This window comes from Crotalus tigris, unplaced genomic scaffold (genome assembly GCF_016545835.1).
Source record: "Crotalus tigris isolate CLP2741 ecotype Arizona unplaced genomic scaffold, ASM1654583v1 scf7180000024339.11422700, whole genome shotgun sequence".
In the NCBI taxonomy this organism is placed as follows: Eukaryota; Metazoa; Chordata; class Lepidosauria; order Squamata; family Viperidae; genus Crotalus; species Crotalus tigris.
Genome location: NW_024100509.1, coordinates 6,274,752 through 6,290,585, shown reverse-complemented (window position 1 = coordinate 6,290,585; position 15,834 = coordinate 6,274,752). Strand labels below are relative to the sequence as shown.

The 15,834-nt window shown below is 41.0% G+C and overlaps 1 protein-coding gene across 1 annotated transcript in view; it reads left to right on the top strand.

The window, feature by feature from the left end:
* Positions 1–10,401, top strand: part of DELE1 (DAP3 binding cell death enhancer 1) — a 40,027-nt gene extending 29,626 nt beyond the window's left edge. Inside the window, exons 8-10 of the mRNA XM_039325955.1 lie at positions 5,982–6,124; positions 9,302–9,395; positions 9,811–10,401. Of these exons, the coding sequence (XP_039181889.1) occupies positions 5,982–6,124; positions 9,302–9,395; positions 9,811–10,061 (488 nt within the window). The 3' untranslated portion in view covers positions 10,062–10,401. The remainder of the gene's footprint in view (positions 1–5,981; positions 6,125–9,301; positions 9,396–9,810) is intronic.
* Positions 10,402–15,834: the final 5,433 nt, after the last annotated feature.

Genomic DNA, 15,834 nt, shown 5'->3' with positions numbered 1-15,834 from the left:
TTCAAAGTTACAACGGCACTGAAAAATGTGACTTATGGCCATTTTTCACAGTTACGACCTTTGCAGTATCCTCATGATCATGTGATCAAAGTTCAGATGCTTGGCAGCTGGCTCATATTTACGACCTTTGCAGTATCCTCATGATCATGTGATCAAAGTTCAGATGCTTGGCAGCTGGCTCATATTTATGACCGTTGCTATGTCCCAAGGTCATGTGATCATCTTTTGCAGCCTTCTGCCAAGCAGAGTCAGTGGGGAAGCCAGATTCACTTAACAACCAGGTTGCTAACTTATCAGCTAGAGTGACTCACTTAACCACTGTGACAAGAAAGGTCATAAATTGGGGCAAAATTCACTTAACAAATGTCTCAGTTAACAGAAATTTGGGCTCAATTGTGGTTGTAAGTCAACGACTATCTATAGGGAGAAATGGCCAGAATGCGGAAAAAGATTGCTTCTGCCAGACTTCTACCCAATTAGCAATCTTACACAACTTCTTGATTTACTGAGGAGCTGAGGAAAATGATTGAAAAGATGTCTAGAGTGATTGCAGTGGAAAACCTGGAGAGGACCCAGCAAATGTTGATAAAAGCTCATAAGAGCAGTGGATTGTGAATTCTCATCTGAGATTGTTGCATCCACAGATTCTTTCCAGCAGTTCTGGGTTACCGAGACTTCTTTAGGAATAAGATGTTTCCAGGCTTACAAGTTTCTTGTAATTGCTCAGGGTTAGATCTCCTTAGAACAGAAACCATTGTGATGAGGAAAGTGGTGTCTTGTATGATCCTATGATTTGTTTGTGTTTACCAAGCCCAAGGAAATGGATAGGCTCTTTTAGTAAGAACTCTATAACCTGTGGAATTGATCTGTGTCCTTCCTGACTTCTTCAGATAGGTGTGCTGTGAGTGGCTAGATTAGGGAAACTGAAAACACTTACTTTGAGAAAAAGTGTCCTATAGCACAGTCTGCTGCAGGCCACTTTAGCTGACTGTGTTCAGCAGGTCAGCGGTTCAAATCTCACCGGCTCAAGGTTGACTCAGCCTTCCATACTTCCGAGGTAGGTAAAATGAGGACCCAGATTGTTGGGGGCAATGTAAATATATATATATATATACATTGCTTACTGGTGTATACCGCTTAGAGAGTGCTTGCACTTAAAGCGGTATATAAGTCTCATAAATAAATAAATAAATAAACAAACAAACAAACAGAAAGTTGTGTGTCATCTCTTGAAGAACCTCACCCTTCCACTCTGATTCATGTTTTTGACAATTTTTGACTTTTCTCCAACCTTCTCTTTTTAAGGAGAGTCATTTGGAAGTTAGTGGCAGCCCAGCTACAGAAGCTCCTAGAAAAAATGGATTATCTGGATTTCTGTCACTCAGAATTCAGACCCAGTAATGGGATGGAAATGGCATTGATCTCCTTGGCAATGACTTCTGTCTGAACTTTTTAAGGCAGTGTGTGGCTCTCTTTGTCCTATTAGACCTTTCTTAGAGAATTTAGCTTGTAATTTCCAATCCAATCATTGTTATATTTGTTCTTTTCCAGTAATCTATCATCTTCTTTTTCCCCTCATTTCTTAATAATAATGGATATGTGCATCCTTTTCATCCGTGGCTCATACATGGAACTGCTAGCATAGTTCATCTCCAAGCACAATTTGGGTGAACAGATATTACTTGGAATGATCCTGCAAATATCTAGATTCCATGTTGGACTCCATAAGTTATTACTAACACCATGAAACAAATTGTTAACAAATAAAACTTCCAAAGTATTTATGGCCGTTTGGATGCTGGAGTTATTATATAAACACTACAATCTCAAAAGAGTATGTTGCTGTATATTGGTCCATTTGGGATGTGGCAACAGTGACTGTTGTCAGTGCCTCTTATTCCAGGGACAGCCATAATGACAACTAGTGGAAGCTGGGTGAATATTCTCAACTTGGCATAATTTTCGTATTGATGATGCTGTACCTCAGACTGTCAAATAATTAATCTTTCCCACCAGTCTTATAGTCATGGAGTTTCGATCTTAACCTATTACAATTTTTTTTCAAAATCCAGTTGTCTCTATTTTTTAAAAAATCTATTTGTTTACAGTCACCTTCCTTTCTTTCCCCCTTTTGAGCACATATTTAAAGTCTTCCTGCTTGCTTTGATCAACAGCTCAAAAGGGGCTGCAATTAGACATTTTGAAGGAAGTATTTTGTATAGCTCTGGAAAAGAAGAATTTATTTTGGAAAATCACACATATATTCAATGGAAATTTTTTTATTCATCTGAAATTCCAATTAACAGGTGGCTAAGATCTTACAGTTTTTCTGGCAAGGTTTTTCAGAAGTAGTTTACCATTGTATGCTTCCTAAGGCTGAGAGAGCTACAATCAGAATGGTGGAGTTGGAAAGGATCATAAAAGTCAGCTAATCCAATCCTTTGCAGTATACAGGAAAACCAGTTAAACCATCCTTAAGAGTTGATTGTTCAATCTCTCAGAGATGGGTAGCCCAGCTTTTAAGCAAAAAGTTATTTTCCATCTTTTTTGAAGATCAGAAAGATACATCAGAATAAATCCCGACTGCCATTATTTCATAACATTTTGCTACAAGGAATCCTCAGGTTACAACTACTCATTTAATGACCATTTGAAATTACAATGTCACTGAATGCAGTGTCCCCATAATCACATGTTCACAGTTTGGGCGCAAGGCAACTGGCTTGCAATTTTAGCATTTTGTGATCATGGGATTTCTATTTGTGAGCTTCCCTGCTGGCTTCCAACAAACAAAGTCCGTGGGAAAATTGGCAGGAAGCCACAATTCACTGTGGCTGCCAGCGCTTTCTCTCCTGGGGTGCTTCCAGGCAGCATGGGAATCTTGTTTTCCATAGTACACACCCACAGCATCTGCCTGCCCATTTTCTACTGCCTGACCATGGCATCCATGTGTATGTCAAGGCTGAATTGCTAAGATGCCTACTAACTTCTATTGCTACTCAACTTGTCATAGAAAAGGGGGAGGGATAGAAAATGTGGGGAGAAAATGGGATTCTGAGAAGTTGTCCACGGACTGTGAGAGCCTACAAGAATGCCAAGGTCACTAACGCAGGTGTCAGACGGAGAAGTGGACCATTCTCATAACAAACCAAAGAGATATGATTGGGCAATGTGAACACCCGGTGAGTGGGGGCTAAGGGAAGCTACTGTTAACTTGGCTAAATTTCTTGCAGGAAAACCAGAGCTGATTTTGCTTCTTCAGTTCTGAGATGTGTATTTAATAAATTATTTTTTGGCGCTTCAAAGCCTTGAAGATTCCTTGATTTTGAGTTCGCTAGTCAGACAGTTGATATTGTACTTTATAGCACCCATTTGTATTCTGTAGAAACTTCCTGCTTGTACTCCATGGCAGCCACTTGCCTGTAATGCCTGCCCACAGTATCTGTCCACCCATTCATACTGCACAGTGCTATCCAACCCACCTGTAGCTCTTGCCTGGGACACAGTTTGTGGCAGAAACAAACGCTTCTGGATTCTGGCCTTCTTCCATGTCATAGTCATGTGAACTCTCTACAGGAAGTCCTTGACATACAAGAGTTCATTTAGTGACCATTCAAAGTTACAATGGTTATGCCCAGTTTTCACATTTATGACCATTACAACATCCCCATGGTCTTGTGATCAAATTCAGATGCTTGGCAAGTGGCTATAATGGTTGCAGTATCCTGAGGTCACGCAATCACCTTTTGTGATCTTATAAGCAAAGTCAATGGGGAAGCCAGGCTCACTTAACAACCATATTACTTAAGAACTGCAGAGATTCATTTAACAACTGTAGCAAGAAAAGTCATAAAATGGAGCAAAATTCACTTAACAACTGTCTTGCTTAGCAACAGAAATTTTGGGCTCAATTTTGATCATTACGTTGAGGATTACTTGTATTTAATAGCCCAGGCAGTCCTCGCTTATTGAATGCAGTGGGGATTGCAGGGATTGTCATCACTAAGAAATGATGATGTCGCACTTTATGACCACACTGCTTAGTGATGGAATTTCCAGTCCCAAGCACCATTGTTAATTGAGGACTATCTATACCTTCATTTGATTGCCCTTGACATCCTTTGCCAACCTTAGTTCACTCTCAACAGTAATGTTACTGATATCTTCAATACAGTTAATTCCAAACTATTTTTAGGTCTTTGTTAAGTTTTTTGAGCTGCACATTATTATTTTCTTGCAGTCTCCCATTTTTTTCTGATTGAATTATTTGAATAGGTGCTTTCATATCTTTTTTCAGGAATTCTCATCGGCTTTGTTTAGCATTGAAAACTAAGCAGGGTAGATCTTCTTAGTACTTGGAAACCACCATGAAATCTTAGTGCTAAAAGCTAGCCCTGGAGCTTGAAAATAACATTCTGAGTTTGTCAGGTAATGGATATACCTCTTAAGCTTGGGTCAGTGGATGTTTCTTTATTGCTATTATTAGAGATTTGTATATTTTTGTATTATTATTATTATTCATTCAACTCAAGCCTACAAACATATCTAATTCTCCTGCCTCCTGTTTTTCTCCAGAATAAATGTGAGGTGGGTTGGGCTGAGAGTGACTGGCCCAAAGTCATCCAGTTGGCTTTCATGTCTAAGGGAGGCCTAGAACTAACAAGTTCTTTTTCCTATTATTCTCACCTACCAAGGAATTCTACTTACCATTGCCCTGAGCTTATTCAAATCTACATTTTAAGTCCAAGAAACAGGTTCCAATCATTCAGCTTTAATTTCCATTAAAATTAAGAATTCTGGAGTTTCTTGCTTGCTTTAATTAGTGTGTATGTATGTTCACTTCTTCAGCTATGTCTTTTATATCAATATCGAAGTCAGTAACAGCTGATTCTTTTGTTTGTGCTCCACTTTCCGAAGGAGAAAATTGTCAGCAAGGCAAGCCTTAAATGTCCTATATGGATTTTGCTTAAGCAGATTTGTCACACAGATGCGAGTAATGTACTCTCTGGGTATAATTTCCTTAAGATTATTTCCACTTCTACCTGCATAGTACAAAATTTCCCATTTCAGTTACAATACATGACACAAATAATGATTTTATAGATATTAGGAGAGTATGTTCCACAACAGTATCCTTTTTTACTATGTTCAATTTCTGCCCTGATAAGTCCTTCAGAAATCCATTCACTCATTTACTGAAGGAAATTTGTGCACCAGCTAATGTCTATTGAGGCACAAAGATGTATGCTTACGAAAATCATAGGGCTGGAAGGTCCATTGGAGGTCTTCTAGTCCAATCCTCTGCCCAAGGCAAGAATCTTGTTAATGTTACTCCATTGATATGTTAGTCCAATAATCTCTGCCATGTTTAAAACCCGTGTAGCTCTCTGGACATTTGTAAAACTGGAATAGCAGATCTTTTTTGCTGTGTAGTTGGAAGGATCCTGTAAGGTAGTCCTCAACTTACGACTAACAACAGTTAGTTTAGTGATCGTTCAAAGTTACAAAGGCACTGAAAAAAGTGACTTATGATCGCTTTTCACAGTTATGACCTTTGCAACATCCCTGTGATTATGTGATCAAAATTCAGATGCTTGGCAACTGGTTCATGTTTATGACCATAGCTGTGTCCCAAGGTCATGCGATCATCTTTTGCAACCTTCTGCCAAGCAGAGTCAGCGGGGAAGCCAGATTCAGTTAACAACTGTAGCAAGAAAGGTCATAAAACGGGGCAAAACTCATTTAACAAATGTCTTACTTAAACAACAGAAATTTTGGGCTCAATTGTGGTATAAGTTGAGGACTACCTATATAAGACTGAATTTGATAGTATAACTGAATTTGGGGCAAATATTTTTAAGCCTCCGAATTAGATCGGAAGTTACTTCTTATAAATGAGACAAATGATTATATGTTTATTTAAAGAAAGTATGAGTATTAATGTTGCCTAATTTTTTTATTGTTATATATTGTTTTCTCAGGACTTGAAAACATGCAAGCTGAACAGTACAAAATGGCTTTTTCCTGTTTCAAGCTGGCTGCAGATCAGAACTACAGCAAAGCCCAGTACAATGTAGGATTATGCTATGAACATGGAAGAGGCACCACAAAGGACATGACTAAGGTTTTCCAGTCCCATTTGTTTTATTCAGCCTATGTTACCGCTTTATGTAGAAAACTGAGCAAGAGGGAATCATTTATTATCTATTAAGTGCCTAGTATGTCCTGGAACATAGAGACAAGTTCAGTAGTTGCCCTTTGCTTTCTCCTATCTTGTTGCTTCTTCACTGCAGAAAAATTATCTTTGGTGGAAAGTGTTATGAAAGTGCAAAAGAGGTACACAACAATTGTACAACATTGCAGATAAGGGATAGAGGACTAAAGATACCACTTCTATATTAGTGCGAGTTTATATGTATTCATTTTCTGATGAGTTACAGACTTCAATCTAGAAAGAAGACAGCCTTCCTATCGATAAGTACAAGGAATGGATATGTTGTGATACTAATTGTGCAGGTCAGCAGCTTTAAATGCTGTTGGAAATAAGAGAAATTCTTTCTTTGGGTTATCCTTGTCTTCTGAAGTAAGTTGTGTGTCAGGTCAATCTTGATTTCTGGAAACTGCTGGGACTAATCTTTCAAATTTTCATGGCAAAGGTTTTTACTTGCAACTTTACCAAACTGACTTTCCTTTTAAAGTAGATACAAGCTATTAATATTTTGTTTCTTTGTACTTGTAGCTAAGACTTGCAAAGCACTCGAGAGATGTTTCATAAAGTGCATTTGAGTAAATGAGCAGATGTCAGGATCCAGTTATATTTCCTTTCTATCTCCTCTGATCTAAAACCAATTCTTACCCTTTCCTGGGTCCTGCCATACTCCGGGGGGGGGGGGAGTATTATTTTCACTATTCAATACAAAGTAAACTTTTGTTCATTCACCTCTGCTAACCATTACAATGTAACCATTTGCCTCTTATCCTGTGCACCTCTGAACTTTTCCTTGCTGGTCAACTAGGAAAGGGGGGGGGGGTTTGAAAAGATACAGCCTCCGGAATCTGATTTATTTATCCATCATCAAGTAAGGAGCTGTTGCATGATCGTACAACGGAGCAGGATTGATGTTATCTTTCCTGGATTTAACGCCTAGAAATCTGCCAATCTGAATCACCCGGAAGAACTGCGGGATGAGGGTTGCTTAGAGACACTTTAAAACATTGATTTGTGAGGGAATCCCTCAGATCCTGTCTATCATGCCTACTATCAATTTCTCTTAATAAAAGTTCTGTTTCCAAGAATTCTGCTTTCTTAAGATGTGGATTGAAGTGGTTCCTTACAGCAGCTTTTTATATATATATTAAAGTCACCACATGTTTTGTAAGATCTGTATAGCTGTTTCCAAAGCTGTTCCCAACTGCTACTTTTTTTAGCTTTTCCCCCCTCAGGTACCTTGCTTTTGGTGTAGAAGCCTGGCCCTCTGTGGTTTCATTTGTGCTTAAAGCAGGGGTGGGAATCTCTGGGTGTATGAGTTACCATGTATTGTCCGCCTTGCCTTGCCCCATCCCATACCAGTAGTAATTTTTTTAAAAACTCCTCCCTTGACAAGTGTACATTGCTATGCAGTAATTATTTTGTGGGATTACATCTGGATAAGGGAAACATATTCTGTTATGCAATTATATTTGTAAAAGCTTTCACTGGAGGCAACGGAAATGGGGAAAATATGTTATAATCTTGACTGATTTGGGGCCCATTATTCTGTCTCAATCCAACCTATTTCACAAGTTTTTGTTCTGAGGAAAAATAAGAGGCGGAAGCAGTATTTTCACTGCTGAGAGCTTCTGTACCAAAAGTAAAATAGGTTAGGTTAGGTTAGGTTAGGTTAGGTTAGGTTAGGTAAGGTTAGGATAGATAGATAGATAGATAGATAGATAGATAGATAGATAGATAGATAGATAGATAGATAGATAGATAGATAGATAGATAGATAGATAGATAGATTAAAAAATGAACTGGGGAGACAGAATAAGGGGAAGTCATTCCTAATACAGTGATTTAGATTTTTAGGACAATGGAAAGTTAAAGTGGCATGCAAAGTGGATTGGACCAGGAAATTCAATTGAGAAATTAAGGCTTTTTTCTTCATTTTTTTTCTTTCTGGTTTTAATACATTCTGTAGTGCATGAATAGCATTCTTTTCAGTATTCAGATTGGCTGTTTAAAACTGAAAAAGTATTTTGAAGGCTATAGATTGATTAATTTTGCCTTAGAAAATTTTCATTATAAAATAAATTTATAACAGCGAAATAGAATTGGAAGGGACCTTGGAGGGTTTTCCTACGCACAATTAAGATAAAGGTAAATAACAACAACAACAACAACAACAATAATAATAATAATAACAGAGTTGGAAGGGACCTTGGAGGTCTTCTAGTCCAACCCTCTGCTCAGGCAGGAAACCCTATACCATTTTAGACAAATAGCTGTCCAGTCTCTTCTTAAAAACTTCCAGTGTTGGAACATTCACAACTTCTGGAGGAAGGTTGTTCCACTGATTAATTGTTCTAACTGTCAGGAAATTTCTCCTTAAGTCTAGGTTGTTTCTCTCCTTGATTAGTTTCCATCTGTTGCTTCTTGTCCTGCCTTCTGGTGCTTTGGGGAATGGCTTGACTCCTTCTTCTTTGTGGCAGCCCCTGAGATATTGGAACACTGCTATCATGTCATCCCTTGTCCTTCTCTTCATTAAACTAGACATACCCAATTCCAGCAATCGTTCCTTATATATTTTAGCCTCCAGTCCCTTAATCATCTTTGTTGCTCTTCTCTGTACTCTTTCTAGAGTCTCAACATCTTTTATGCATTCTGGCAACTGAAACTGGATGCAGTATTCTAAATGTGGTCTTATATATCTTATAAAGCATTATAAACTGGTATTAAAACTTCACATGATCTTGTTCTGTCCCTTTGTTAATACGGCCTATGACTGCGTTGACTTTTTTGGTAGCTGCAGCACACTGCTGGCTCATATTTAAGTGATTGTCCACTAGGACAGTAAGATCCCTCTCACAGTTACTACTATTGAGCCAGGTACTACTTATACTATATCTGTGCATTTGGTTTTTCTTGCCTAAATATAGAAGCTTACTTTTTTCATCCATCCGACCATCTAGATTATATGACATATTTGTAAAATATATTCCGCAAAAGAATAATTTCATACGCATATATGTGCATATGTGTATATCGCAGTTTTCTTATAAGTAGTAAGTGTGTTTTGTCTCAAAAATTGCTATTTCTTTATAGGCAATCCTCTATTATCAGCGAGCAGCTCATCAGGGACACCTCTTGGCCCAATACCGCTATGTTAAATGGCTTTTCTGCTGCTGGTACAAAGCAGGTAATAACAGCTAAGTAAACAAGCAGTATTCTGACCTGGCAATTTGTTGTGGCCAACTTGCTGTGGGCCAACTTGCCATAGCCAACTCACTGGAGGACAAGAGTTATACTAATATCAAAGAAATAATGGAATAGAATCATTAAAGAAAGGATGCAAAAGGAGGGACAGAATGAAATGTGAATGGCAAAAATTAAAATAATTTATTTTAAATAATTAAGTGAAATTGTTAAATTGTCCTGCAGTGAGTTGTCCTGTAGCTAGTTGACCATGGTGAGTTGGCTGCAGCAAGTTGGCCGCAACGAGTTGTTTGTGACAAGTTGTCCCATTCTGCATTAGAGCTTGTTCATGTTTACAAGGTTTGAATTTATATGAAGTACAAATTTAATCTCTGTGATCCCTGTGTTCTTTCTCTCAGCTATGCAGAACCAGAATGAATTACCACTGAAAGAAAGAACATGTCTGTCCAGTCCATGCCTTCATATCCTTGGTCAGCCACTGAGTGCTCACTCGGGACAGCCAACTGTTGGTTTTCTTCGCTCATGGAGCATTGGACATCTGGAAGATATGGCAGATAGTTCTGAACTGCAATCCTATTTGGGGCTATCTGATGAATTCTCCATCAAACTACAGCCTTTCCCTTGCTCTACAGGAATAATGGTTGATTAACAAGGATCGTGAAGAAAATTTCTTTTCAGAAAATTGAAAAAATATTGTTATGGTCCTAACTTACTTTTTATAAGATTAGAACCAGCTGGACATTTTGAAGTTATAATTTAATTGTCTCATAAATGTATAACGACTTACCTGGTACTGAGGAAAGTAGTTGTTATCATTGAATATTATAACCAAATCCTGCTTTGATGGACTATTTCATCTTACAAGTGTCTGTTGTAACTAGCCTCAGGAAATTATAAGTATTAATATGCTATATGACAACTTTTCTACAAACTTGCAAAATTGTCACCAAGCTAATTGCCTTCATTAAATGTTTTGGAGAAAATTTGTACTCAGTGTTTGAACTGAACATTCTCATTACAATCAGACTATGAAAATGCTGCATCCATAAAAGTGTATCTGTGGACTAATCTCACCCATACCATATGGCTTTCAAGCCTATGAAACATGATTTTCTGGATGCCTAGAATTCCATGATGGCATTTGCTTTGATTCCAAAAGGACATTGAAAGATCTTGAAACAATGTTGAGATATTGCTGTAATGAAAATATCCAGTTAGGAAATTCATAAAACACACCGAGTTACAAATATAAGAAACAATTCTTTAAACTGGTTCTGAACTGATTGACGCTATGGACAGAAATAATCTACACTTACCGATAGCATTAGCAATTGCACTTAGACTTATATACTGCTTAATAGTACTTTACAGCTCTCTCTAAGCAGTTTATAGAATCAGTGTATTGTCCTTAACAATCTGGGTCCTCATTTTACTGACCTTGGAAGGATGGAAGGTTGAGTGAGCTTAGAGAGGGTCACGATCGAACTTCTGGCAGTCCGTAGAGTTAGCCTGCAATATTGAATTCTAACCACTGCACTACCACAACTCTTCAATTTATGATGCTCTCATAAATAGCATTTAGAAAGAATTCAGTAGCTGAATGTAAAATATATGATGTTCTAGGCCTACTATGGCATACTAGACATGCCATAATATCTAGTGTGGTCGTTGGAATGTCTTCCCTAAAACAAAATGCTGCAAAAATGGAATGTTTTGGAAAAAAAAGAATTTGCATTCTTCAGAATTTCATCTAGTTAAAAATAAATACTGGTAGCAATTACTAACAGGTAAATTTCCTTATTTATAGTATGACTTCTACTCCCATGCCATTCCTTCAACAATAGAATGGTTTCAAACTGTCCTAAAAGAAGACCCATCATACCAATTTCTGCAGTGGGTTTCATGTAAAAGAATAACTAGCATTTCTCTAGAAAGAGCAGGTATATAACTAGGTCAGCAATATTGTACCTGGAAATGAGGGATGTCATCCCAAAACATTCTCATTCTCAAAAAAAGTTCTTTCCCAAATGGTTGGAATTTTTCTTTCATATGTTTGGATGTTTTTATATAGAAATTACCTTTGCAACTGCTAATTTCAATGACATTTCTCTTTATGTCTTTCTTGTATGCTGAGATTTGTTGCAGGAATCCCAGAATGAATTTTGTTGACTCAAAGTCATCTCAAACAAAGCATTCATTGTATTTTCCAGGATGGGTCTATTTTACTTGATATTCATGAAGCCCTCATACCATCCTAGACAAATGGTTGTCCAATCTTTTTTTGAATGATGGAGGACTCACAACTCTGGGGGGGCAAGTTAATCCTACTGCCAGGAAATTCATTATTTCCAGATTGGATCTCCCTCTGACAAGCTTTCACCCATTGATTCTTATCCTGCCCTAAGGTGTTTTGGAGAATAAATTGATGCCCTCTTCCCTGAAACAGCCCGTCAGGTATTGGAAAATTGTTATCACATCTCCCCTAAACCTTCTCTTTGCTAGGTTAAACATACCTAATTCCCTTAGCCATTCATCATATGATTTAGTCTCCAGACTCCTTATCTTTTTTGCTCTTTTCTGCACTCTTTCTGGGGCCTCAGCATTCTTTTTGTATCATGGTGACCAAAATTGGATGCAGTGTGTGGCCTAACTAGTGCAACATTGAATGATATTATCACTTCCAGTAATCTTGATGCTATCCCTAGTTGTTTTGCCAAAGTCTCAAAAGTATGTGATTAAGCTCTGCCTATGATTTTATGAAAATTATACATCCCCTGTTGAGATAACAGCAGCTAATATGATGGCTGATAACAGGTCACTCTCAGGGCATGATGACCTTGGAACCAGCTGGGAGGGAGTCTGCTTCATCCGAAGACAATCTCCTTAATTCCCAAGCATTATAGCAAAGCGAAAGCATTCCAAATATTCCAACGTTCCCCCTCCCCTCCAACAGAATGGCAGGACACAAAAGATGGACCTGATATTCTGCCCCCCTGAACAGCTACATTAGTCCTGAAAAAAAAAGGGGAGAGAAAGGTTAGGAGAAACATTTCATTTTGGTTTGTCAGTATTGGTTATGAATATGCTTATATAGATATGAGAATAGGATAAGGATAGGAATAGAATAGAATAGACCTTGGAAGGAACCTTGGAGGTCTTCTATTCCAGCCCCCTGCTCAAGCAGGAGAACCTATAACCATCTCAGACAAATGATTGTCTAGTCTGTTCTTAAAAATTTCCAATGATGGAGCACCCACGATTTCTGGAGGTAAGCTATTCCACTAGTTAATTGTCCTCACTGTCAGGAAGTTTCTTCTTAATTCCAGGTTGCTTCTTTTGATCAGTTTCCAACCATTGTTTCTCGTCCTTCCCTCTGGTGCTCTGGTGAACAATGTGACCCTCCCTCTTCCTTGTGGCAGCCCCTCAGATACTGGAATAGAATGGAATAGGAATAGAATAGAATAGAGCTGGAAGGAACCTTGGAGGTCTTCTAGTCCAGCCCCCTGCTCAATTTGGCTTACCATTACAAATTCTCCACTCATTTCCCATTCAGGAACTTGGAGTTTGTTCCCAATTTCCTGTATTTGAGGGTAATACACCTAGTTTGTGTTAAGGAAGGGGCTCCTTCCTTTCCCCCCCTCCCCTTGAATAGGCAGGGGACTAACGACTGTTAGCCCCCAACCAGCTGAAGAGATTTGCAAATTTCCATCAGAGCTTGTGGCTGCGGCTCCAGTGGCTGTTTTCACGGAGGAGGCTTACAGGCCGAAGATTCCTCCCACGTGTACTAGAGCACCTTCCGAGCTCGTTCGGGGCCCGCTGGAGTTGTGCGGGCAGATGTAGTCGAGGCAAACAATTTCGGCTCCAGTTGCTTTATTAGCTCACGATTGCCCATTTTTCTCAAAGAGGAGGTGTGCGCGCACACGAGAGCAGTGCCGATCAGCTGTTAGGCGGCTGCTCGGTGGGACTAAAACGGCCGGTTTTTTTCCCTTTTTCGATACTGACTGTGCTCCTCTTTCCAACTGAGTTTCTCGGATCGGGCTTGCTTCTAAGAGTCTGCCCTCACGCGCGGCTGCCATTTTGGACCACGTGGTTATGGTAGGCCCTTTCAAATTCGGGGGATTCAGGAGGAAGGGGATCCTTCCTCCTCATCACTGGAATGACAATCAGAGTGGGGGCTCTCACTTGGGGAGGTGTTCAAAGAATGGACAAACATGAGCAGGCACAGCTAGAGCAGACCCGCTATAGTCAGGCAGGCCGCCATTTTGCAGATGGCCACCATTTTGTGAACAGGGTTGGCCTTCTCTCAACTGAGGCTTCCTATTAGGAATATACAGAGCCTAGAGCAGTGGTTCTCAACCTTTTTATATGGTGACCCCGGTCATAAGCAGGTGGTGCGCATGCGCGCCGCCCCCCCTGCGTGGCACGCATGTGCCACACTGCCCCCATGCGCTGCCCCTGCACGGCTCGCATGCGCACCGGCGGCCCCCATGTGCGGCGCGCATGTGCGGCCCCACCCCCGTGCGCCGGTCCATGCGCCGGCTGAGAAAAAAATGGCCGATCACGTTGTTTGGCGACCCCCCGTGAAATGGTCGTTCGACCCCAAATGGGGTCGCGACCCACAGGTTGAGAACCGCTGGCCTAGAGGCTTCCCTAGAACACAATATCTTCTTGTGACCGCCAGTCCCACGGGTCTTCAATCCCATTTGAAATCTGACTGGATGTTTTGAACATCCAGGTTTCCCTGGCTCCTTTTTTCAGGGTTTGGTGTCTCCTGGTTCTCACATTGATCATATCCATACAATTGGTTTCATCTGGATTCCAGGCACCCCTTGTAGTGTGTCTGTCCTTATCCACGATATTTAAGGCCGGATTCCAGACGCCCCCTGTAGTGTGTCTGTCCTTATCCATGCAACAGCTATAGTTGGATTCCAGGCATCCCCTGTAGTGCACCTGTCCTTATCCACAATATTTAAGGCCGGATTCCAGACGCCCCCTGTAGTGTGTCTGTCCTTATACATGCAACAGCCATAGTTGGATTCTAGGTGTCCCCTGTTGTGCGCCTGTCCTTATCCACGCAGCGGCTGTACCTGGGTTCCAGGCATACCCCATAGTGTGTCTGTCCTTATCCAGCGTATAATACTCTCTAGATACCAGGGGGCCCCTATCATGTCCCTGTGCTATCGGAGAATGGAGGACTCTACTCTTTCCTCAAAGGGCGCCTTGCCATCCTCATTGGGTCTACTTGGTCTGGAGGGCGTTGATAAGATGGCAGCCAAAAACAAGATCAGACCTACCGTCAAAACTTCCAAAAGAACAGACAAACAGGCCAACCAGAGACACCAAGCCTTAGAAAAGGAGTTTTCCAAGGCACACAAAAAAGCTAGGTTGGAGACATCCCAGACCGAGGGGTTGGCCTTTGACTTACCCCTGGGGGCCCCAGCCTCTCCCCTGGGGATTTGGTCAATGGGGGAATCCTTACATTCCCCTGCACAGTGTGGGACAGGCGAATTTCTCCCCATTTCCCAATCCACTACTGCACAGGCTCCTCAGGGGACTCCCAAGGCCACCTTCACCCCTACTGCGGCAGGGCTTTGGCCAAGTGAGCCGGTCTCCTTCCCCATGGAGGACCATCTAGCTTTACTGATTGCGCAAGCAGTAGACCGAGCCCTTGAGGCCAGGGCACAGGCTCCCAGGCCAGTGACTACCGTTCATCATCCTACCCAACAACCCGTGGCTGAGGCCTATTATAATCCTTCCTCCCCATCTGGGTCATCAGTTTCTGAGGGTTCTTACCTTCACCAACCTGACACTGAACAGGGGATTTCAATGTCTGAAGAGGAGGAGCCTTCTCCAGAAGCTCCTTCATTCAGCGGCCTCTTCAATCCTTCTTTATTCGTTACCCTACTACGCAAGTCTACTCCCACAGCCCAACTTGGACCTGATCCTTCATCAACAATGACCTCCATTCCCCCAGACTCAGAGGCGGACCTGAACTTCATCGAACCGGTGGCGGCTCAACACCGCATCCCTTGTCCTCCTTTGTTTCTGAATGCAATCCAGAAACAGTGGACATCTCTGGCTTCTCTTCCCCTTCCAGGAATACTGACAAAAAATTGTACAATGTTGCCAAGGATCTGGAGGAGGCCCTGGAGGTGCTAGCCTTTAGGTCCCCTAGTATCGCCTACCGCCATTTCTGGGGATGTCTGAGGCCCTCAAGACTGAGGACCGCAAGTGCGAACTCACCTATCGCAGAACGCACCAAGCGACTGCATGGTGATCAGGGCCGCAACCTCTGCTTCATTCTTCAATAGATCCGCCTTCCGCTGGCTCAGGCAACTCCAAGCCCGGATTCCAGCGGAGGATATCCGCACACACCAGGACCTTAGCAAAATGGTGGCAGCCACCGAGTATGCATCAGACAC